A 24,534-nucleotide genomic window follows, 5' to 3' on the forward strand; every position below is an offset into this window, starting at 1 on the left:
GGACAGCATGGAGTGGCGGTCTTGGGAGAGAGAAGGGGGACCGACACACTGCCATCCATTTTGGGACAAGATACATGAGAGTAAGTGTATGAAATGTGTTGAAGGGGAGAGATATACATAATAACTGAACATGAGAAGAAAATTGGGGAAAGCCCCAGGAATTGATGGAGTGTGTGGTGAAATGCTGAAGCATGGGGGAGAGATAGTAGTAGAATGGATGTAGAAGATGTGCAGATTGGCCTGGGAGGAAGGTAGAGTCGTGGAGGATTGGAAGTCAGGTATAATTATTCCCTTGTACAAAGGAAAAGGGGAAAAAGAAGTGTGTGGTAATCATAGGGGCATTTGTCATCTTAGTGTAATAGGAAAAGTGTATGGTAGGATACTTATTGACAGAGTTAGGGAAAGAGCAGAGGAATTAGTTGGAGAAGAACAGGGAGGCTTTAGGAAGGGAAGAGGTTGTGTAGATCAGATATTCATTCTTAGATCTTGAGTGGAAAAGTTTCTAGAGCAGGGAAAGAAGTTGTATGTGGCTTTCATGGATATGGAGAAAGCATATGACAGGGTGGATAGACAAGGATTGTGGAAAGTATTAAGAATGTATGGAGTAAATGGGAATTTGTTGAATGCTGTGAAGAATATGTATGATAGTACTAAGGCCGCAGTGCGTGTGGATGGTGAACTGAGTGAATTTTTCTCTTTGAAGGTTGGTTGAAACAGGAATGTGTCATGTCTCCATGGTTGTTCAATCTGTATATGGATGCGGTAATAAAAGAGGTACAAGGTAGGGTGGTGGATATTGGAGTGGCCCTGGTGAGAGAGGGTAGTGTTTGGAAACTCCCTGTTCTGTTGTTTGCAGATGATACTGTGTTGTTGAGTGAAGACGAAGGGGAGCTGCAAGGCTTGGTGGATGAGTTTGGGAGTGTAAGAAACGGAATCTAAAGGTGAATGTAGGGAAGAGTAAAGTGATGGTCTTTGAGAGAGGTGAAGTCAGTGAATGTACAGTGAGGTTGGATGGTGAGGATATGGAAAATGTGAGTACGTTTAAGTCTATCTATCTATCTATTGCTAGACGCCTCAATCCCGTTTGGGGTGGCCACAAACAAATCACCTCCAAGTCGCCCTGTCCCCCGCCATTTCACTGCCCTGCTCCCAACTCACACCCCCCTCTCTCATATACCTCTCCACCCCATCCCTCCATCTCCTCCTTGGCCTCCCCCTCCCTCTTCCCCCCTCCACCTCACTCACATACACTTTCTTCGTCAGTCTTTCACCCTCCATCCTCTCCACATGGCCAAACCACCTCATTGTGTTCCTCATAACACTTCCCATCACATCAACATCCACACCACAACGCTCCTTTATATCCTCATTCGTCAGCCTGTCTCTCCATGTGACTCCACAGGCTCCTCTTAAATAACTCATTTCCACTGCTCTCACTCTTGACTTGTGTCCTTCCAACAACGTCCAAGCTTCACTTCCGTACGTTAGAGTTGGTATCACAATACTGTCATGTAGTAACTTTTTCTTTTCCATGCTCACTTCCCTGTTTCTTATCACTGCTTTCAAAGAACCAGCAACCTTTCTTCCCTGCTGTACCCTTTCACGCACTTCACCCTCCAAACCTCCATCCTTACTCATCACACTACCCAAGTACTTAAACGTACTCACATTTTCCAATTCCCCACCATCCAACCTCGCTGTACATTCACTAACTTCACCTCTCTCAAAGACCATCACTTTACTCTTCCCTACATTCACCTTTTGATTCCGTTTCTTACACACTCTCCCAAACTCATCCACCAAGCCTTGCAGCTCCCCGTAGTCTTCACTCAACAACACAGTATCATCTGCAAACAACAGTACAGGGAGTTTCCAAACACTATCCTCTCTCACCAGGGCCACTCCAACATCCACTACCCTACCTTGTACCTCTTTTATTACCCCATCCATGTACAGATTGAACAACCATGGAGACATGACACATCCCTGTTTCAACCCAACTTTCAAAGAGAGAAATTCACTTAGTTCACCATCCACACGCACTGCAGCCTTCGCACCATCATACATACTCTTCACAGCATTCAACAACTTCCCATCTACTCCATATATTCTTAATACTATCCACAATCCTTGTCTATCCACCCTGTCATATGCTTTCTCCAAATCCATGAAAGCCGCATACAACTTCTTTCCCTTCTCTAGAAACTTTTCCACTCAAGATCTAAGAATGAATATCTGATCTACACAACCTCTTCCCTTCCTAAAGCCTCCCTGTTCTTCTCCAACTAATTTCTCTGTTCTTTCTCTAACTCTGTCAATAAGTATCCTACCATACACTTTTCCTATTATACTAAGAAGACAAATGCCCCTATGATTACCACACACTTCTTTTTCCCCTTTTCCTTTGTACAAGGGAATAATTATACCTGACTTCCAATCCTCCGGGACTCTACCTTCCTCCCAGGCCAATCTGCACATCTTCCACATCCATTCTACTACTATCTCTCCCCCATGCTTCAGCATTTCACCACACACTCCATCAATTCCTGGGGCTTTCCCCGATTTAACTTTCTTCATTGCTTCCACAACTTCTATCCTACTGATTTCTTCCTGTCTTCTCACCTCCCTCCTTCTCCCAGCCATTCCCCAGCCACTTATACTAGCATTACTTCCATCCTCTATGTTCAACAATTCCTTAAAGTGTTCTCTCCATCTACTCACTTTTTCTCCCTTCTCCACTAGTAATCTACCATTTTTATCTTTCACTCCCCTGCTAACCTCACTTCCACCCTGTCTTACTCTTTTCACCTCTTTCCAGAACATTTTCTTACAGTCCCTCCACTTTACACTCAAATTCCTTCCAAATTCCTCATCCACTCTCTTCTGACTCTCTCTTACTAATCTTTTCACCTCTCTCTTTCTTTCTACATATAACTCTCTCTTCCTCCTCTCAACTTCTTCCACGCCCCTATTTCTCATCCATTCATTGTATGCTTTCTTCTTTTGTGCCACAGCCTGTCTCACCTCTTCAGTCCACCACGCTGTTCCTTGCACCCCCCTCCGTCTTCTCTTCCTTCCACACACCACATCACATGCTGCATGTATTTCTTCTGTAAATATCCTACACACACCTTCCACGTCCCCCATCTGCTCCAATTCATATTTGCCCAATCGTTCCTCCACTTCTCTCTTATACTCTACCTTTTTCTCATCCTCTTGTAACCTTTCCACTCTCCTTGCAACTACTCCTTCCTCTCGTCTTTCCCTTCTTCTATTCCTCCATCTTACTTGAATTCTAATTCTGGCCACCACCAAGTAGTGGTCAGAAAGTCCACTCCCCCAACCTCTATGAGCTCTTGCATCCATTACACATCTTCGCATCCTTTCATCCACACACACATAATCAGTCATTGCCTTCCTTTCATTCAGTTCACCACCCACCCTTCTCATCACTCGCCATGTATACCTGTGGATCATTTTATGCCTGAAGAGGGTATTGGCTATCACCAACCCCCTCCCAGCACAAATGTCCACTAATGCACTCCCATTCTCATCTATCTCAGCAGGCACACCCCACTCACCAACTGTTCCATCCACCTTCACCATTCCCAACTTTACCATTCATATCACCGATCAAAAACACTCTCTCATTCCTTCCAAAGTTTTCCATGCATACTTCTACATTTGTCCAGAACTCTTCTCTCACTCTACCAGGACGATCTTGCGTTGGCACATACACACACACAATTGCCCACATTTGTATTCCAACTTTCAATTTTACCCACACAATCCTTGACCCAACTGATCCATACTGTCTTATGCTCTTCTTCCAAGTACGTTTAAGTACTTGGGTAATGTGGTGAGTAAGGATGGAGGTTTGGAGGTTGAAGTGCTTGAAAGGGTACAACAAGGAAAAAAGGTTGCTGGTTCCTTGAAAGCAGTGAAAAGAAACAGGGAAGTGAGCATGGAAGTGAAAAAGTTACTACATGACAGTATTGTGATACCAACTCTAACGTATGGAAGTGAAGCTTGTACGTTGTTGGAAGGACACAAGACAAGAGTGAGAGCAGTGGAAATGAGTTATTTAAGAGGAGCATTGTGGTGTGGATGTGGATGTGATTGGAAGTGTTAAGAGGAACACACTGTGGTGGTTTGGCCATGTGGAGAGGATGGAGGGTGAGAGACTGACAAGGAGAGTGTATGTGAGTGAGGTGGAGGGGGGGGAGAGGGAGGGGGAGGCCGAGGATGAGATGGAGGGATGGGGTGGAGAGGTATATGAGAGAGGGGGGTGTGAGTTGGGAGCAGGATAGTGAAATGGAGGGGGACAGGGTGACGTGGAGGCGATTTGTTTGTGGCCACCCTGTACGGGATTGAGGCATCTGGCAATAAATAGATAGATAGAGAAGAAAGCTAGAGATGGAGACATACAGAAACAAATTAGAAAGAAAATTGACAAATTTGGAAACATCCAAAGCAGTTTTAGTGACAAGACATACAGCAGTGTTTGGATGGTGGAACTCCCACCGAATTGTGCGAATTTTGAATTTGGGCTACCTGCAGATTTTTAAACTCTGGATCTCATTTGCTGTGATGGATAGGCTAATGACGCATGCCAGATTTTGTGGTGATTGATACAAAAGAGTTTACTGTATTTATGTATATTTTTTAATTATTATTTTACGTGTCAAGTGGGTTGGTGGAGAGTTAGTGCCCCTCCCTGTAAAACAAATAACTCAGAGTCAAATGGCCACCCCGTATGGGATTATGGCATCTGGCAATAGATAGATGGATAGTGGATAGATAGATAGATTATTTTTTAACCCCTTAAGTCCTAATTGCGTCAGTTGATGCGATTTGAGTTTTATGCCAAAATGCCTAATCACGTCAATTGAACGCAACCTGTAAAAAACTGCGGAGCGCTTTCCACCCCGATTATGATGCACATGGCTTCAGGCCAATGAGAACTCACCCCTGATGTGGCATGAGGGGGGATTGGACCAACCCCGGTGGTGGGGAGCACCCCTCTCTCGGCCACCTCTATGCCACCCTCTACTCCACTCCCTCACGCCCTCCTTGTCCCCCATCACTCTCCCACCCCTCCACGCAACTGCATCTCTCCTCCCATAACAACCTGCGTCCCTTCCCACCCTCTCTTGCCCCTCCTTCCTCCCTGCTAGCCTCTTCCCCCCCCCCAAACCCCACCCCATCTCTCCCTTCTTGTCCCTCACTACCCTTTCAACCCCCAACAGGCCCCCGAGTGTCAGGCCTGATGTACGTACGTGTTTCATATTACAGTATTTCTACTTCTTCCCTAATTTTTACACCTCACTCTGTTCATTTCTCACTTTGTACCTACCAGTTTCTGTTCGTACGTAGTTGGAGAATGCTGTATGTTGTACTACATCTGACGCATCTTATTTTATTTTATTTTTTTTTCATTCTCCCTACCTGCCCAGATTAGCACCTCTGAGTAGTGTCCGTCTGTGTTAGTTTTCGAAAGACTATGAGACCTTGTAGGGCTACTCCCCGCACTTGTTTCATCTCTCCACACATACTAACACACCTGTTTTCATGGCTGGTGCGATAAATTTCAATGAAATGGAGAATTTCCACAAGAGAATTTGGTTGTTTGCCAAAACTGTAATGATAAGTGTGATGAAGTGTAATGATAACGTGATAATTGTAATGGTGTGATAAATGTGTAACGAGAAGTTGGGAGAGTAAAAATAGAAACTTGAAACAAATTATTGTTTTTCCCCCTTTCTTATGCATGCATTTATATCATTATTCAACTTTATTTTGATGTCCTTAATGGTTATAAACGTTTATATGCATCTGTGTTAGTTTAGTGTTTTATCTCCCCATACCTACATACACACCTGTTTTTATGGCTGGTATGACAAGATTGAAATGGAGGGTTTCCACATGAGAATTTGGTTATTTGCCAAAATTTTTCTCCCCAAGTACGATCAAGGCCTCGTAGGCCTAATCCCCACATTAGTTATCTCCACACACCTACATACACACCTGTTTTCATGGTAGATGTTACAGAACACAATAAAGCGCTTTCTCTTCATGCGAAAAGCTGGTTATTTCCAACCCCCCGTACCTGTAGGCCTACTCCCCACAGCCTACTGTATCTCCCCACAGTCTAGTAATCTCCCCACACCTACATACACCTGTTTTCATGATTGGTGTGACAAAACAATTTGAAATTACCTGTTTCAATAAGAAAAATACGTAGGTATCATAATTTTCATGTTTTCAATTGTTTTTGAGGGGTAACTGTCATAAACTTTTTGAACTTTGACGCGCAATTGTGCGGTAACCATTAGGCCTACGGGGGTGCGGATTGCTTTGTCAGGTGCGTAAATTCTTCCTGTTTAGCCAGAACACAGTCAATTTGCCCTTGGTGAAAGTTGCCAAAACACCCCCGAATTGCAGTTGTAGGAGGTACTCTGCCTGAAACAATTGTGGTCTTTAGGGGTTAAGCTCTGACTAATAAATGACAGTGATTTTAAAAAGAGTATAGTGTCGTAATTGTTATACTACTGATGTACCAGTAATAATTTTTTTGTCTAGGATGAGGCGGCGGGCAGGAGTTGGTGCAATTCAGCGTCAAAAGATTCAGCAGGACAAATTCAAGGAGAAAGGATGTGAAATCCAGGAGAACCAGCTTGAGCAGGTGAGGTGCTGTTGAGACAGGCTTGGCACAGTAAAACAGATAGAGCAAGTTAATTACATTAGACCATTGAATGATCTTACCTCTTCAATTTGAAAGGACTAGTTTTTTTTGTTTTTTTTTTCCTACCTCATCAATTTGAAAGGACTATTTTATTATTATTATTTTTTTTAAGGCTTCAGCATGCTTGCGTGTGTCGACCTTGGTCGCCTAATGGCAGATCTCCATGCTGCTCGATCTCTGGCAGCCTGCTTATTCAGAAACATATCCTTGAGGTCACACTGAGTGACCTCATACCAGGTCTTTTTTGGTCTGCCTTTCGCAACGCTGCTCCTAACGTAAACATTTTTCACTTTCTGCACTCAGTTGTCATCTTCCATCCTCCCCACATGCCCAAACCATCTCAATCTACCTCTCCTCATCACAGCACCAATACACTCCAGTTCCATCCTACCTCTTGACTCTTCTATCGTAAACCTAGTCCCCCCAGGCCCCTCACTCAAGGACGCACTGCACATCCACTTGACCATTGTCATTTTTGTACATTTGAACCCGCAGATATCCTCTTCCTTTGCTGCCCACCTCTCACTACCATACAGCTTTACACTCTTAACACTTGCTGCTTACAAAGATCCCTTAGCACAAAAGGAGAGCCCTGTCATTGTTGAGAGAGGCAACAGATCCCTAAACTTCTTCAAACCACTCCTCATTCTAGCCACAGAGTTAGCCCCAGCCTCGCCTCCAGCACGTAACATATCTCCCAAATAAAACTCTTCCACACACTTGAGAGACTCACTAGCAAGATCAATCCTTTCAAGCCTGACAGTCTCCATGTGCTCTCCCCAGCACACCGCACACGCAAAATCAGCACTATTTTGCAGTCTTCCACTAATACCACAACGTCTCTTATCCACCCACTCATCACAAACATTGCACAAGATGGAATTACATCCCACCCCCTTGTGGCAAACCACACATGGCCACACTTCCTCTTCTCTGTTAGTACTGCTACCAGCCCTGTGATACCATCACTTTTGTTTTATCTGCATTTACTCTCAAGCCCTTGTGTTCCATACCATCTCTCCACTTCCAAAATATTTCCTTTGCCTCCCCCTTGTGCCCCATACCATCTCTCCACTAACTAAATCTTTCCTTCGCCTCCCTTTCATTCACTACAACCAACACCAAACTATCAGCATGTAACATCTCCAATGGGAGTCCATTTCTGAAGTCACATGAGAGGGCCTCAAGCACCATGATAAAGAACTAGGGGCTTAAGACTGACCCCTGATGCACACCAGCATTCACAAAAAACTCATCACTCAGATCTCCATTCACTCTTCCTGGATGCGAGCTGCCACATACATCGCCATAACCACTTTAACCAGCCACTGCTCGATCCTAAGGTTTCTCATTGCCCACATCACCATCTCCCTAGGAACTTTGTCAAATGCCCTCTCCAAATCAACAAAAACATTGTACAGATCCCTCTTCCTTCCCATATATTTTTCCTGAAGCTGTTGAACAGTGAATATGGCATCAGTGGTCCTTTTGCTTGGTATAAACCCAAGTAAGCTAAAGAACAATTTTTGGTAGTTGCTAGAATAAAAAAGAAAAAGAAAAAACCTCCTCTTTCAGAAGACATTAGGGGATATATTTCTAAATCCCAAAATACAAAAGGCATATCCTAACATGAAGTAAGTATAATAAAAATAGCTGTAGAATGCAGTGATTCCTTGGTTATTGTGCATAATGATACCAAGGTTGATGCATGGTTATGAAAGTGCGTAATAGTGAGGGCACAGAACCTGTTGGATTTATCTGATTTGGTACCAGACATCCCAAGTTCAAGTCCAAATTTTCCCCTTTTAGAGCAGTTCAGACCCTCTAAATACATACTTACATACTGTTATGGTTAGTATCGGAAACACAGTTAGGTATGGTTAGGTTAATAGGAAGTGATGAAAAGAGCACAGTAAGGAAGAAAGTGTACAATATAGATATCTGAGATGGGCATGAGGTATGGGTTCTGAGGCTAGGGGGTGGAGGGTTAGTGGTCTCCACCACCTAGGATTTCTGTAATTCTTTGTGTAGGGTCTTATCTTTGAAGCCTTCAAAGCCATCAAAAACCATAGACACTGCATCATCATTTGCAACAGAAACCAGCTCAGGTGTGCAGTAACAATGTTTTTTGGCCAAAAAATGTGCACTAACAGCAGGAGTGCGGATTTTCATGTTGCATTGATAAAAACTACAATAGCTACGTGTGTGATAACTGATGGATCACAGTATTTTGTGCTGAATGGGTTATGATGTGCAACATTTTTTACAATAAAAAATAAGTAAATAAATGAATACAAGGCACCAGTACTTCACTATAGTCTGTCCTTGTCTAACACAGTTAATTGCTTCCACACGCCTACCGTGTTAGGGATATTTCATGTTACAGGGACTCTTGAAACCCCCTATTTCCTTCAGCACCCCTGCGCAGAGTCCACTTTTCCCCCCTTGTGGTGCACAACTTTTTTTATATTCCCCAATTTTAACCTCCTAGAAAGCATTAATATGGTTCAAAAAATTATAAAATAGTATTATTACACTGAGTGACAAGCCAAATGGTTTCCTGTACACCAGGAAACCATTTACTATGCTGGGTGGTAACCATATAACCAAATTTTGGCACCTGGTGGTTTAGTGGGTAATTATTGAGCTCCAGTCGGATTGAGCCAGCGAAGGTTTATCTCCAAGGGGTGGTTGGGGTTTATTGCTCATGTAATGCCATTCAGGGGTGAGTGAGGCTGGTCACTCTCATCTTCAATGTCAGGACCAACTACCTAGCCCCGGTCTCCTACGCTCCTCATGGGGCAACGTAGGATTGGATGATGGATGGATGGATAGTATTATTACAGTTACAAGCCACATTTTATTTACCATATGGGAGGATAAGAGGAGACACACTGCCGGAGAGGAGGTAGAGGGTAGTTCAAAAACGAGAATGTTGAAGTGAGATTGGCTGGGAGGTAGATGATGCTTGTTGGCAAGGCAACGCTCCTATGATTCATCTCATCACCACCTGCCCAGTTCCTGTAACCTTATTAATTTCATCAGCGGCCATGTTAGAAGCAATAGTGCTTCCAGAAAATTGTACCGTGTTAGACCATTTTTTCTAAATCCCCCTTGTTCTTCTCCAGTTAGCTCCTCTGTCATATGCCAAACCCTATCAATGAGTATTCTACCATATATTTTTCCAGTCACACTAAGAAGGCAAATACCCCTATGGTTACCACATACTTCTCTCTCCCCTTTTCCTTTGTATAATGGAACAATTATACCTGATTTCCAGTTCTCTGGAACCCTTCCCTCTTCCCAAGCCAATCTACACAACTTCCATATCCACTCCACAACAATCTCACCCCCATACGTCAGCATTTCATCACACACTCCATCAATTCCTAGGGCCTTTCCCATCTTTATCTTTTTTATTGCTTCCACTACTTCCACCCTACTGATCTGTTCCTCTCTCCTCTCATCTCTTCTTCTCCCAGCCATTCCCCAGCCACTTACACTCGCACCGTTCTCGCTCTCTACATTCAACAAATCCTCAAAGTGCTCCTTCCATCTTCTCAAATTCTCTCTCTTCTCCACCAACAATCTATTATTCCTATCCTTCACTCCCCTACTATTTCCCCTTTCACACTGCCTTACTTTCTTTACCTCCTTCCAAAACAATTTCTTACTCTCCCTCCATTTCACACTCAGATTCCTCCCAAATTCTTCAACCACTTTCCTCTTACTCTCCTTCACCAGTCTCTTCACCTCCCTTCTCCTGCTCACATATACCTCTGTCGTCTCTCTCATCTTCTCCCCTACATGTGTCGTCTCTCTCATCTTCTCCCCTACATGTGTCGTCTCTCTCATCTTCTCCCCTACATGTGTCGTCTCTCTCATCTTCTCCCCTACATGTGTCATCTCTCTCATCTTCTCCCCTACATCTACTCGTTAGCGATTCACTATATGCCTTCTTCTTTTGTTCCACAGCTCGTTTCACCTCATTATTCCACCATGCTGACCCTTGCACATCCCTGCATCTCCTCCTCACTCCACAAACCACCTCACACGCTGCGCCTATCTCTTCCGTGAATATCTTACATACGTCTTCCACCCCTGCCATCTGTTCTAACTCATACCTTCCCAATCTTTCTTCCACTATGCTCTTATACTCTGCCATTTTCTCATTGTCTTGCAACTTCTCCACTCTTCTTGCAGGAGCTGTTTCCTCCTGTCTTCCCCTTATACCAGTAGGTATAAATTTTTATCACTGCTTTAAGAAAAAGAAAATGATAGTTATTAAAATGTATGATGTGTGTTATAAAATTTGCTCTCTTGTTTATTTTATAAGTTCTTGTCACAAAAAAATTAGCAGGTTAAAATCTTCCCCATCAATCCAGTGATAAACTCTCTCTCTCTCTCTTTAGTGATCCCTCAATTATCCAGATGCTCAATATCTGGACATGTTCAGTATCCGGACACTGGACCTTGGCTGTATTAACTTTTTGACTACATTGTGCATTTATGGTTGAGAAAAAAAAATAAGCCCAAATGCCTTGACTCGACTGTAGTCCACTTTCCCTATTTTTTTTTTTTTTTTAACCTACATGACTTTAATCTACCACTCTTGAGTGAGTGTGGCCGTGACGCTAGTTGCTCTAGCTGCCACCAGCATCGGGTGGCAACATTTGTAATGTAAACATCCAACCTGCCTTGACTCGTGGCTGACCACCCACGCACCACCCACACACTGAAGTTCTGCCTTGGACCCTTTCTTTTTTTTTTAACCTCCTTCAGGTAAGATTTATGCTAGTTATCTAAATAACATCAAGATCAAAGTATATAGCCAACTGTCAATATATGTGCAGTGTCAGAATAAAGTGCCAATATATGAAATATGAATGTTTTCTGCTGGGATCTGATCAGGTGTTTCTATCCATTATCGTTGTCTCACTGTTTCTACTGGAGGTATAAGGTATACAGGTGTATATATGCAAGTTATTGTAGCTCATCCTGTTTAAATTTATACTAGAAAAAAGTGTACGTGGGTGATAAAGTTATTGTGAAAAGATCGTTTTTAGGTGTAGGGCTAGCATGGGAAGAGAGGTGTTTTTTCCCCTCCCTCATACACATCTCTCAAGTGAGATTAGAGGTAAACCGCTGTGATGATGCCCCAGAAATCGGAAGACTGGATAAATTAGCTAAGCATTTTGTATCCAAATTTGAAAACAAGAAACATAAGTCAAACTGCTGTGTGTGCAGTATTGAGCCCACAAAATGTAAGCTGAAAGGTAAGGGACAGTGTAAAGCAAGCTTCATACTTTTTCAATGAATGTATCAATAAACCTGCTTTGTGTCTCATCCCCTTTTTCAAGATATATCACACTCAGAAGGTGTACAAGAGGGTATGTCAGTGTTAGATAGGGTAGGTAAACTGTAGTTACATTATTTCTATTTTTCAAGGAACATGAAAGAATGTGATCCCATTACAGTTATATTTATGACTGTTTAGATTTGCCAGTAAGTCATAATTTAATTTTTTTGGAATATCACATCATTATTTTTTATGGAAACTTTGGCAGTATACTTTTGTAGCTGTAACACAATAAAGCATGGATAATTCTATTTTTCAAGGAACATGGTAGAATGTGATCACATTACAATTATATTTTTTATTGTTTAGATTTGCTAGGAAGTCATCTTTTTATTTTTTGGAAAATCACATTATTTTCCGTGGAAACCTTGGCATTATACTTTTGTAGCTGTAACACGATAAAGCATGGATAATTTGCAGCCTTTAGTATTAATTAGACCAGATATACTCTAATATTAATATTTTTAATTAATTTTTTAAAATGCAATCTTATTAAATAAAAAAATCAATTTTGACAAAACTTTCAACTTTCAAGCAGTTCTAATGCTAGATACAAAAACTTTATGTATACATAAACTTACGACATCAGTCAGAAACACTGGAAAAGAATTTTCATTTTGGGGTGTAAAAATGCCTCTCAGAGGGGGCTGTGCTGAAATTGCTGGCAGTAGCCAAAGGGTTAAACCATTATCTGAAGTTACTTGCTATTATCTGGACGTAAAAGTGCCTGAGAATTTCGGCCGGCTAGCCGACATGTCCAAAAATTCGGTATCGTGGCTGCTGGGCTCGAGCTGTGAGTGGGAAGAAGTCCGTAACCCACAACCAGAGCTCAAATGTCTGTCCACTCCTGTACCACCCTATCCCACCCCACCCCACCCCTCCTGACCCCTACCCCAACCCTGAACCAGTATCAGCTGGTTCCAAGGCCACACTCTCCCTACGCTGGCCTCCCACCTCCCTCCACCACAGCCCTCCTCACTGCTGGGCTGCCCTTCCACCCACCCCCACCCACACCCCCACCCCCTCCCCTGCACACCAGCCATTCTGGGACAATACTCTGAGTCCACATGGAACACTACTAAGTTCAAACATGCCCACGAAATATTAAAATGTAATATGACGTGGACTGTAGGCCTCTACCAACACGTCATATGACGTGGACCGGCGCCTAGTGGTTAAAGAGGGTTAATGTTGTTCTGATCTTGAAAAGGTAACTTGCATATCACTCACAGAGTACTGTATATCTTTAACCAATTGAAATTAGAGATGTTACTGTTAATTTATTTTATTGTATATACCACCAGATGACTTTATCCATTTGCCATGAACAGTCCACCCATAGCTGAATAAAATCATCTGGAGGATGGAGGAATTCAAAAATGAATCATTGTAGTGAGGTGGTTAGATTTTGAGGTGCAGAGACTGGCATACTGGTAGGAGTTGAACTAAAAGAGATCTTGTTCAAGAATAAGAAACAAAGTACCAGTATGTTTAGTGAAAGGAAGTTTCATACATTCAGTTTTTTTTTTTTTTCCAGATGACCCTCCAAATGGAGAAATTCAGAGAAAATTTGGAAGAGTTTGCTGCTAAACATAAAAATGAAATTAAGAAGAATCCACAGTTCAGGAAGCAGTTTCAGGAAATGTGTGCATCCATCGGTGTTGATCCATTGGCATCTGGGAAGGGTGAGTACTGCAGTCATACAGTCATAGGTAATAGGGGTAGAATAATACCATACCTCGTGTTAGCTTTTAACTACTGTTTCCATTACATTATACTTGTTTGGTTGTATATTATAAAGGCCGGTTCACACAAGCAAAATCGCGGTCGTTTTTTGCCAAAATTTGCTTCCCGTTAGAAATTCCAGCAACTTTTTTCGCCAGTATGGAGAGACCGACATGTCAGTCTTTTTTTTGCCAGAATTGGGAGAAAGAAGCCGGGCCGATTTAAATGGAAACACCAAACAAGGCACTGCAGCCTTAGCACCAGCATACATACTCTTCACAGCATTCAATAACTTCCCATCTACTCCATATATTCTTAATACTTTCCACAATCCATGTCTATCCACCCTGCCATATGCTTTCTCAAAATCCATGAAGGCTGCATACAACTTCTTTCCCTTCTCTAGCAACTTTTCCACTAAAGATCTAAGAATGAATATCTGATCTTCAGAACCTCTTCCCTTCCTAAAGCATTATTATTTAAGAAAATACAACAAATAATGCATTATTGGAAAGGAAATTTATTCTGCTATGTATTGAAGCAAAAAATATTATTACTTCTAAAATGGTTTTTTTTTGGCAAATATTTTTTTAAAGGATAGTGTAAAGCTTTAGCATGTCAGCTAACTTCTGCTCACTCTTTTTGCAATATATTTTATATATATTTTCTTTCTGGACAGTGTATGCCAGAGCAAACTCTTCATCTTCAAAATAAGACCAAAGTGGCCTTTCTGTGATGAATAGTAACTTTCCTACGAGCGTTAGAAGTAAAATATCTCTATGCGACTGATCTGAAAGCTCTCGAGCGAGAGTTATGCACACAGCCAGAATTTACTCTCCTCCCTTCATGGGATAGGGTTAAAGTATAGTACATAATTAGATTTAACTTGTTTATCCATCCATCCATCATCCAATCCTACATTTCCCCATGAGCAGCGTAGGAGCCCTGGGCTAGGCAGTTGATCCCAACATTTGAGATGAGAGTGACCAGCCTCACTCATCCCTGAGTGGCATTACATGAGTTATCAACCCCAACCATCCCTTGGATATAAACCTTCACCGGCTCAATCCTATTAGAGCACAACAATTACCCACTAAACCTCCAGGTGCCAAAATTTGGTTATATGGTTACCACCCAGCATAGTAAATGGTTTGCTGGTGTACAGGAAACAGCAATAATAACCCTTCCTGTGACATTCTACTTTTTCTTATAGACTTTTCACTCTGTCCTTTGACCACTTTCTTTGTTTACCTTCTAACCATCCAGCTCTTATTAACCCTTGTAGTCAGCCTTTCATTTGCTATTCAGTCTGTATGGTCTGACAGTCTCGATGTCCATTTGTCTTTCCCACCACATTGTCTAAGCTGCATGCTCATATTGTAAGTGTTCATATGACAGTCTGTATCCTCAAGTTGCTTTACATGCATTGTCTTTCTTTTGCTGTAATATTGTGGAAATTTTTGTCATTTGCAATCAATTTGCTGTAGTTCAGTGGCAGAATAAGATAATACTATGGCTCCACATCCTTTCCTTAGTACTTCTCTTGATATTTCTCAGCACACAAGCTGGAGAGATGGCAGTTTTAAGCCAACACTCCTTCTCTCTCTCTCTTGCAACCTGTGTCCAAGCCTTTCTGCTGCATGTTGGGTTGTTGTCATTTTTTTTTTTTTTTTTTTTTTTTTTTTCTCGGTGACCCCAGGCTTATCTTGACATGAACACAGTAGACTGCAGAAATCTGGCCTCTTAAGTGCTGTTATTCCAGAGATCTTTTGGTGGGGATGTAGTTAAGGTTTGTCTGTGTTGTGAGAATGAATTGCCTAAGGCAGCTGTGTAAGTGTTGGAATTAGTGTAGTGTAACATATGTTTTTTATGTGGTGCATTGAAGGTCTGTATAGCTCTCCATCCTTACTGAAAGTGTGTATAGCTCTACATCCTTACTGAAAGTCTGTATAGCTCTACATCCTTACTGAAAGTCTGTATGGCTCTCCATCCTTACTGAAAGTGTGTATGGCCCTCCATCCATACTGGAAGATTGTATAGCTCTTCATCCTTGCTGAAAGTGTATATGGCTCTCCATTCATACTGAAAGTCTGTATAGTTCTCCATCCTTACTGAAAGTGTGTATGGTTCTCCATCCTTACTGAAAGAGTGTATGGCTCTCCATCCTTACTGAAAGTCTGTATAGCTCTCCATCATTACTGAAATTCTTTATAGCTCTGCATTGTTTCATTTAATTTCATTTTGCTTTTGAAGGCTCCAACATGCTTGCATGCATCAGCCTCGGTCACCTAATGGCGGCTGTCCATGCTGCTCGATCTCTGGCAGCTTCCCTTTTCAGTCCCTTATCCTCCTCCTGGGTCTTTTTTGGTCTACCTCTCACCACCCTACCCCTGATGTTAACACTTTCCACTTCCTGCACCCATTTATCCTCCCCCATCCTCTCCACATGTCCAAACCATCTCAGTCAGCCTCTCCTCATCACAATACCAAAACACTCCAATCCCATCCTATCTCTCTATTCTTCCATTGCAAACCTAGCCCCCCCAGTCCTCACACTCAGGGATGCAGTGCAAATCCACCTAATCATTGTCATTTCTGTATGTTTGAGCTTGCGAATATCCTCCTCCTTTACTGCCCAGATCTCACTGCCTTACAACATTACACTCCTAACGCATGCTGTATAAAAAGATCCCATAGCACCAAGGGAAATCCCTCTCAGCGTCAGGAGAGGTAACAGCTTCCTGAACTTCTTCCAACCATCCCTCACTCTAATCACAGACCTAGCTCCTGCCTTACCTCCAGCACATAACATGTCTCCCAAGTAACAAAACCCTTCCACACACTCAAGAGACTCACAGCTGGTTCAATTCTTTCATGCCTGACAATCTTCACATGCTCTCCCTGACACGCCGCACACATAAAATCAGCAATATTATGTAGTCTATTTCTAATACAACTACATCTCTTATGCACCCACTTATCACAAACACTGCACTAGATGGAATTACTTCCCACACCCTTGTGGCAAATTGCACATGGCTACTCTCCCTTTTCTTTGACAGTGCTGTCACCAGCCCTAGATACCATCACTTTTGCTTTATCTGCATTTACTCTTAAGCCTCTGGGCCCCATAACATCTCTCCACTTCCTAAATCTTTCCACCGTCTCCCTTTCATTCTCAGCAGTCAACACCAAATCATCAGCATACAGCATCTCGCATGGGAGTCCATTTTTGAAGTCACGTAAGGGGGCTTCAAGTATCATGATAAACAACAAAGGGCTCAAGACTGCCCTCTGATGCACACCAACATTCATGGAAGACTCATCACTCAAATCTTCATTCACCCTTACCTGGGTGCGAGTACCTACATACGTGGCCATAACCACCATAACCAGCTGCTCCTTGATCCCAAGCTTTCTCATTGCCCACTTCACCACATCTCTAGGGACTCTGTCAGAGTCAGAGGCCTTCTCCAAATCAACAAAAACAAACTACAGTTCTCTTTTCTTTTCAATGTATTTTTCCTGAAGCTGTCAAACAATGAATATCGCATCAGTGGTCCCTTTACCTGGCATAAACCCAAACTGCATCTCATCAGTATTCACTTTTTCTCTAATGACATTTTCTAGAACTCTCTCCATTACTTCATTATCTGGTCCAAAATCTTTATGCCTCTATAATTTCTTCTTTCCAGGGCATCACCCTTCCCCTTGTATGCAGTTACAATTACACTCTCCAGCCAATCATCTGGGACAAGACACTCATATAATCGTATTTATCAAGTCAGTGACTAACCCCACTCCTGTATCTCCTTAGGCTTTCATCATTTCAGCAGTCAACCCAGACACACCTGCTGCATTCCCCATCTTCATCCTGCTTATTGCCCTGCTCACAATAGCAGCATCAAAGGCAAAGGGCCAGACACTGGATCTGCTGGCTCCAAACCTTCCCTGTCCCAGTAAAACTCCTCATTCAACAACTGGTTATAATGCTATGTCCAGGCGTCTTTAATATCGCCACTGTTCACCATTATCTTTCCTTCATCAGTCTTCACCTGTTGCTCACCTATGATATCCCTATTCTCGTACTTCATCTGATTTGCCACCATAAATATTCTTCCTTTCCACACTATTTAAGCTATCAAGTAAAAGTCTCTGAGACTCAGACTTTGCCCTGTAAACCTCTTTTCTAGCCATGTGCTTGGCAGCCAAGTATTCCTCGTTGTTGCCATCTTTTTCCTTTTCCGGAAAAGACTTCTTTTCTCTTTAACTGCAGGTTCTACACCCTCATCCCACTATCAAGTTACTTATGTCTTGGTGGACACCTGGTCCATCCACGTACTGAATCAATAACTCCCAGGAGGTTGTTCATGAGGGCTTTGTACTCTTCATTAACACTTCTATCAACATCTCCCTGTTCAGCCACCACTCTATTCATCATGCTTTAGGAGGAATCCCTTACTCCTTTGTTTTTCATCTTCCATATTTTCCTCCTAGGTGCATAGATCCTCATTTTCATCTCCCACTCCTTAAGCACCATGTCAAGGATCAGTAACTTGTGTTGCTGCACACACTCCTGGCTCCGTATAACCTCAACATCCTTTACCAACCTCCTGTCAGCCCTCCTGACCAGGAAATTGTCCATTTGGCTGCAATTTCCCACAGACTCGAATGTCATCAACCTACCCCCTTTATCCTAAAATGTGTGTTGCACACAATCATGTTCATTGCCTTCCCAAACTCAAGTATCCTTTCCCCTTCCTCATATCTTGTACCATATGCACATCCCCCATGTAATCCTTCATATCCTTGAGCTGGTTCACCTACATGACCATTTAAGTCCCCTTCCAAGACTACAATCTCATCATCTCCCATACCACTTAATCATCCCAGACTCTATCGTTCTCTACCTCATCCATGCCTGCTTGTGGATCATATGCCCATATAAATGCAAACATTTTGCCACCAAACAAAATCTTCACTATTAGCCTTTCACTAATTCTCACTGCATTCATGACACAGTCTACCTATTTCTCCATAACCAACTCACCCACACCACCATACCCCATCTGCCCTACCGTGCCAAAACAACTCATGACGGGAATCCCTCCCGGCAATCATTCTGGTTGATCCTCCCCTATACCTGACTTCTTGCACACACCCCACATCTGCCCACCTCCCACTCAGTGCCCCAACCACTTTCCCCGCTCTACCCTTCCAACTTCTTCCATGATGCCACTCTTATTCCCTTGGGTGATTTGGTTTCCTCATGCTTGCTTTGAATTTCTTTCTTTTCTGTCATAATTGGTAAATATAAATAATGGGGAGAGACATACCACAGGCCCCACCCACCCACACATACCCAGGACCGGGCATGGGATCTGGGACCCATAAACCAACCAGCCGTGACCAGTGGCTGTGGCAGTGGCCTTGGGGCACCCTGCCAGGATAGCTACAGTGACACCCTCCAAGCGCATCTTCACACTGTAACTGCCCTGCTGTTATACACCCTGCTCCCAGGTTCAGGCCCCTCTCTATTGGACGGAAGTGGCAGCCTGGGAACCGCAATGCCCTGTACCCCAGCCCCAAAATCTATGCTGATTGAGCCCTCGTCACCCATTCCCTCATTATGTCCACCACTAGGTAGTGGGGGCAGAGTTTTCTGGCTGCATGCCCTTGCAGGTGTCAGTCCATGTGATGTAGTGAGGTACATTCTGTGAAATGTAAAGCACATGGGGTGTAGTGCATGAGATAGTTAGAGGATGTGTTAGGGAGAGCATGCTGGTCTGCTTTCCATGTTAGTGTCACACTGAAAAGGTCAGCGAAGGGATGGTCAGATATTCTGGTAGCTAGTGAAATGGGAGTTACAGCACTCCCTATCACTAGCATTCCCATTCTCCTTGGGAGTACCACCCTGATTGGCCAGTGCTACATCCTACTCCCATCATTTCTCCATCACTGCTGAAAGTCTGTGTAGCTCTTCATCTTTGTTATTTATTAACTTCATCTTTCATGCCACCATCTCTTTTTGCATCACTTTCTGAATAAATGAACACCCTCAGTTTCCCTGTTTGCATATCACTTAGTTTTATGTCACATCACAGGTTATGCCAGTGCCCCTCCCAAAAACCAATCTTACATTTTTTATTATTATTATTTTTTCTCTCTATGGCTTTCATTCTTTATTACTTTATCAAGAGTGTAGAGGCTCAGAGGAATGCTACTCAGTTTGGACATTTAAAGTGAGAGTGGCCAGTCACTTGCCACTAAGTGCATTTGTGAGCAGTAAACCCCAGCCCACCCCTCATATTTTAACCCATAGGGGCCACATCTAGTTAAAGTGCCTTGACGCACTCAAAACCACCAGGCATCCATTTGTTGGCAGTATGGTTCATATTTATATCCCATGCATAAAACTGCTGACCAAGGAGGGGATGGATACCGGTATCTAGTGGCACAGCTTTCTAAATAATTAACTGCTGAAAATTGTCCTCCATATTTTAAAATACTATTTTCCATTTGGTTTTCAGCACACTGTTGTAATTAAAAATCTTGAATCCAACAAATTAATTAGTGATAGACAGTGTGGTTTTCATCGTGAAAGATCCACCATTGGTATACTCAATCTCCTGACTCACACCATTCATCAGTCAACTGACCAACATGGAGAAACTCATGCAGTAGCCCTTGATAGTTCTAAAGCTTTTGACAGTGTGTGTCACCATTTCCTGCGATCCAAACTTTCTTGCTATGGACTAACGTTTTTTGTTCCTCTGATCTCCTCCTATGTCAGCTACAGAAAGATAAGAGTAAACGTAGATGATGTATATTCCAATTTCCACTCAGGTAACGCCGGCGTATCACAAGGATTAGTTCTGGCTCCAACCCTATTTGTAATTTATATATGATTTCTTATCTGTCACCTATAATCCCATCCATTCATATGCAGATGACTCAACATTTCACAGTTCATGCACACTTAAACACCCATTTATAAAGTTTAATACTGTATCTCAAACTTACAACTTAAACACCCATTCATAAAGTTTAATACTGTATCTCTAACTTACAACTGAGTACATCCATCATCAATAATCAAGACCTACCTAGGATCACTGAATGGGGGCAAAATAGTCATGTCTCATTTAATGCCAGTAAAACCAAATATATACAGTTTACTAATAGACAGATATTGCTAGATTCCTGTATTACCCTCAGTGCTACTAATATTCCTATCACCAAAAGTATTGACATTCTCGGTGTTTCACTTAACAATGCCCTCAACTGGATCTTTCATGTCAGATCACTTGCTAAAACTGCCTCAAAGAAACTTGGATTATTGTACAGAGCTCGTATCTTCTTCACTGATAAGCAGTTAGGTATAGTTTACAAGAGTCATGTGCACTTGCAGCTGGAATATTGTTCACCCATGTGAAATGGATTGGGAGAGGTTGCACCTAACAGCTAGACAAATTTCAGAACAAAGCAGTTAATAACCCTGCTATAACAAATAAACTACCTCCCCTACAGGTAAGAAGGAATTTTGCCTCCCTTGTATTATTTTATAGATACTTTTATGGCAAATGCCCAGATGACATTGCATGCATTGTGTCACCTCTACCTGCCTTCCCCTGTGCTACACGGGCATCTGGTAGTGCTCTTGACTGGAATGTCACACTGCCATATTGCAAAACTTCCACCTATCAGAAATCTTTTATTCCCTGAATTGCATCTCTTTGGAACTCGTTTCTCCAGAGTTGTGTCCCCCCAGAGTTCAGTCTACAGCTGTTCAAGTCCAACTGTTACAGATTTGGTTATGAATGGAAGACACCAGTATTCTGGTGTATGAATGATTTTTTTTTTTATTTGCTTTTCCTTTGTCTGTTGTGTTATAAAAAAAAAAAAAAAACATTTTGTTAATGACTGATTTTGCTTTTCTGTTTAGGAAACTTATAAAAAAGTTATTATTATTACAAAGATATAACATTTTATTGCAATATTTACAGATGAAGAAAAGACTGATATCAAGAGGTAATACATATGGTTTTGGCAGGTGAAAGGAAGACTTCAAGTACTAATACTGTACAGTACTTTCATTAAATGCATGAAGTATTTTGATACAGTGACACAGATATACATTAATGAACTGTTGGAGCACCTTGCTTCTCAGTAATGAAACAGTGCATGGTTTTTTTTCACCCTATACACAAGAAGTCTGCATATACCAATGATAAGAAACAGCCATTGTCTCAGTGACAGTTTGAGAATCAAAGTACAGGACACATACTTTACTAGGTATTGAAACATGAGTTACAGTACTTGATAAAGTTTTTGCATACATTACAATAGATTGAAATAGTTGCATAATGCACTACAAGTTTCCTGTAGTTGTCCTCCGCTAAGTAAAGCTGTCTGGCATTAGCCAGAATAGAGTATCTGGTGGATATGTGGCAAAGAGCCCCGGAAATAATAATGTAAAGGCCCTAGAAATATCTTTTGAGTCTTTTTTGGAACCTCTTTATCTAGCAGCACAAGCAGCTTCATATATTTTATACAGCTGCTGTAGTTTTACTGCGATATATGTAAGGTACATTGTACAAGTCTTGTCCAGTTTCTGCCACAGTAATAATGCAGTAATATTGGATTCTCAGCTGGTGTGAATATTTTTTCACCCCCTTGTGTATTGAAATATGGGCTTTAGATTTAACAACTCTTTGACTGCCATGAATCTTTAACTGAGTTAAGAATTATCAGAGTATAGTACTGAACTGAAGAGCTTCCCATAATTTAATAGTAGGCACTTTGAGAGTCGTGAATTTCAGTTGAAATATCTGACAGTTGACAGTATTACTCGATCCCAAAGACTTTTGTAAATGCACCAAAAAATAAAAAATGTGGATGGTTTGCATGAGAGGAGGAGCCAGAAATTTCAAAGCTTCAATCATGGGAGAAGTAATAAGTGACCCATTTCACTGAGCATTCTTGTGATATTTGTAGCGGATTTGTTTTTACTCATGTTTCTGGAGTCTACCCATCCTAATTATTAGTGGGAAATAAGGTTAAAATGATGATGATGATGATGATGATGATGATGATAATGAATGTTATGTAATATTCACCAGAACCTGACGGAACAAGATGGCTCACTCATATAGTAGTAACATTAAGAGTTGTAGCAGTTTAAACAGTTGTTCCTGAGAGTACATCTACAGACACATCTGTTGACTCTGGAATGTGTGAAGGCTGGTGAGGTAGCTCAGTGGGAACTTTCCGTGGTACATCATAGCTCTCTATAGGGTTGAGAGGAAGAGATCTAGGGGTGTCATATCTCTCCTCTGGATAAAGTGAACCAACTCTAGAATACGCAGGACTAGGTCCGGCGGCAGACTGGTGTGTGGGGCTGGCAGGAACAAGGCCGCTCTCACCAATGCGAGAGTAAGGGGCAGCTTGGCCATGGGATGGCACAAGTGTCTTTATGTTGGAATCATCAGCAGGTAGCAGTTGGACAGGGTTAGGTGGTGGCAACTCAGGACTTCCTTGAGAATGCTTCTCAGTTAGATCTGCATTGGAAGAAGTCTTCTTAGGGATCATGTAACCATCAACATCCTTTTGTAAATTGGTGTAGGTTGGAGTTACAGGAGTTGTGACTTCGGGAATTTTTTCCATTTTCTCAGGAATGTTCTTTTCCTTTATTTCTTCATATATATGATCTGACTTGTAGAGAGAGTCTGGACGAGGATGGTGATGTGAGGCTCTGTATGATGGGTTGTCAACAAGGGTCATTAGATGAGGAAAATCAGCGCTGAGTGTAGTGCTGCTGCTGGCAGTCCTTGAGCGGCTGTCTGACTGAGTAGAGAGGGTAGAGAGAGTAGTCCTGGAGGATGTTGAGGAGCGGTGGCCCGTACCTGGCATCATTATATAGCCATCACCAGAGGCATTGCTACCAGTCATGTCCAGGTATTGATTGTAACGGTCCAGGGGCAAGCTTGGAGGTACCTTCTTCCTCACTTCAACTGCAAGAACTGATGCTGCAGTTAAGTCAGTGCTGGGCAGAGCTTTGCAGGCCACATCGAGGCTCCCTCGTGGTGAACCTTGCAAAATCTTGTGTGTCTCTTCTGAATTGTGGACCCTCTGATAGAGGCGTGTAAACAGCAGTACCACTGTCAGAAGGAGAATAGTGCACATTACCACCAACAAGATGACTAAGGTGTTCACAGAGTCCTCTTCTGGATCCAAAAGCGGTGTCCCCTCTGAAATAAAAGTATTGTTCATTTAGAAAACTATTGTATTAGTAGTGCACACAGGCATAGTTCATACTGTACTTCATTTTGCAGTTACAGTAATTTCTCAGATTTTGCATGAATGGATGCATAGCCCATTAGATTGGGCAAATTTGGGCTGTCTGGAGGTTGCAACTCCTCACCCTGCCCTAGGGTGGGAAAGAAGGTCTGGATGATGATGATGAAGTTTGGACAACTTGATTTTTTATGGCACGTGAAATATCTACCAAGTTGTAATTTTTTACCACAAACTCATGATTTTCAATGGGTTAAAGGCTGGAGATTGGGATTCAAAATGCATCTAGGGCCACTTTGTTTCTATCTGCAAACACACTCTACCTACACAGAACCAAAAAATTACAGCTGCCAGTCAAAAGGTAAACAAGGATTGTCGTAAAAGATCTGACTATATCTGTCTGTTGCCA

The 24,534-nt window shown here is 42.2% G+C and overlaps 2 protein-coding genes across 3 annotated transcripts in view; one reads left to right on the forward strand and one right to left on the reverse strand.

Moving 5' to 3' along the window:
• Window positions 1-24,534, forward strand: part of lsn (vacuolar-sorting protein SNF8) — a 136,655-nt gene that overhangs the window by 30,123 nt on the left and 81,998 nt on the right. For both annotated transcript variants that reach the window (XM_080277721.1, XM_080277720.1), the window contains exons 2-3: window positions 6,583-6,685; window positions 13,642-13,789. In XM_080277721.1, the coding sequence (XP_080133847.1) occupies window positions 6,584-6,685; window positions 13,642-13,789 (250 nt within the window). In that variant the 5' untranslated portion in view covers window position 6,583. The remainder of the gene's footprint in view (window positions 1-6,582; window positions 6,686-13,641; window positions 13,790-24,534) is intronic.
• The window catches only part of LOC145406597 (uncharacterized), a 31,000-nt gene continuing 29,349 nt past the window's right edge, over window positions 22,884-24,534 (reverse strand). Inside the window, exon 9 of the mRNA XM_080277672.1 lies at window positions 22,884-24,079. Coding sequence (XP_080133798.1) covers window positions 23,010-24,079 — 1,070 coding nt within the window. The 3' untranslated portion in view covers window positions 22,884-23,009. The remainder of the gene's footprint in view (window positions 24,080-24,534) is intronic.

This window comes from Coenobita brevimanus, chromosome 71 (assembly GCF_032717465.1).
Source record: "Coenobita brevimanus isolate Jiangsu-jjx chromosome 71, ASM3271746v2, whole genome shotgun sequence".
NCBI classification, from domain to species: Eukaryota; Metazoa; Arthropoda; class Malacostraca; order Decapoda; family Coenobitidae; genus Coenobita; species Coenobita brevimanus.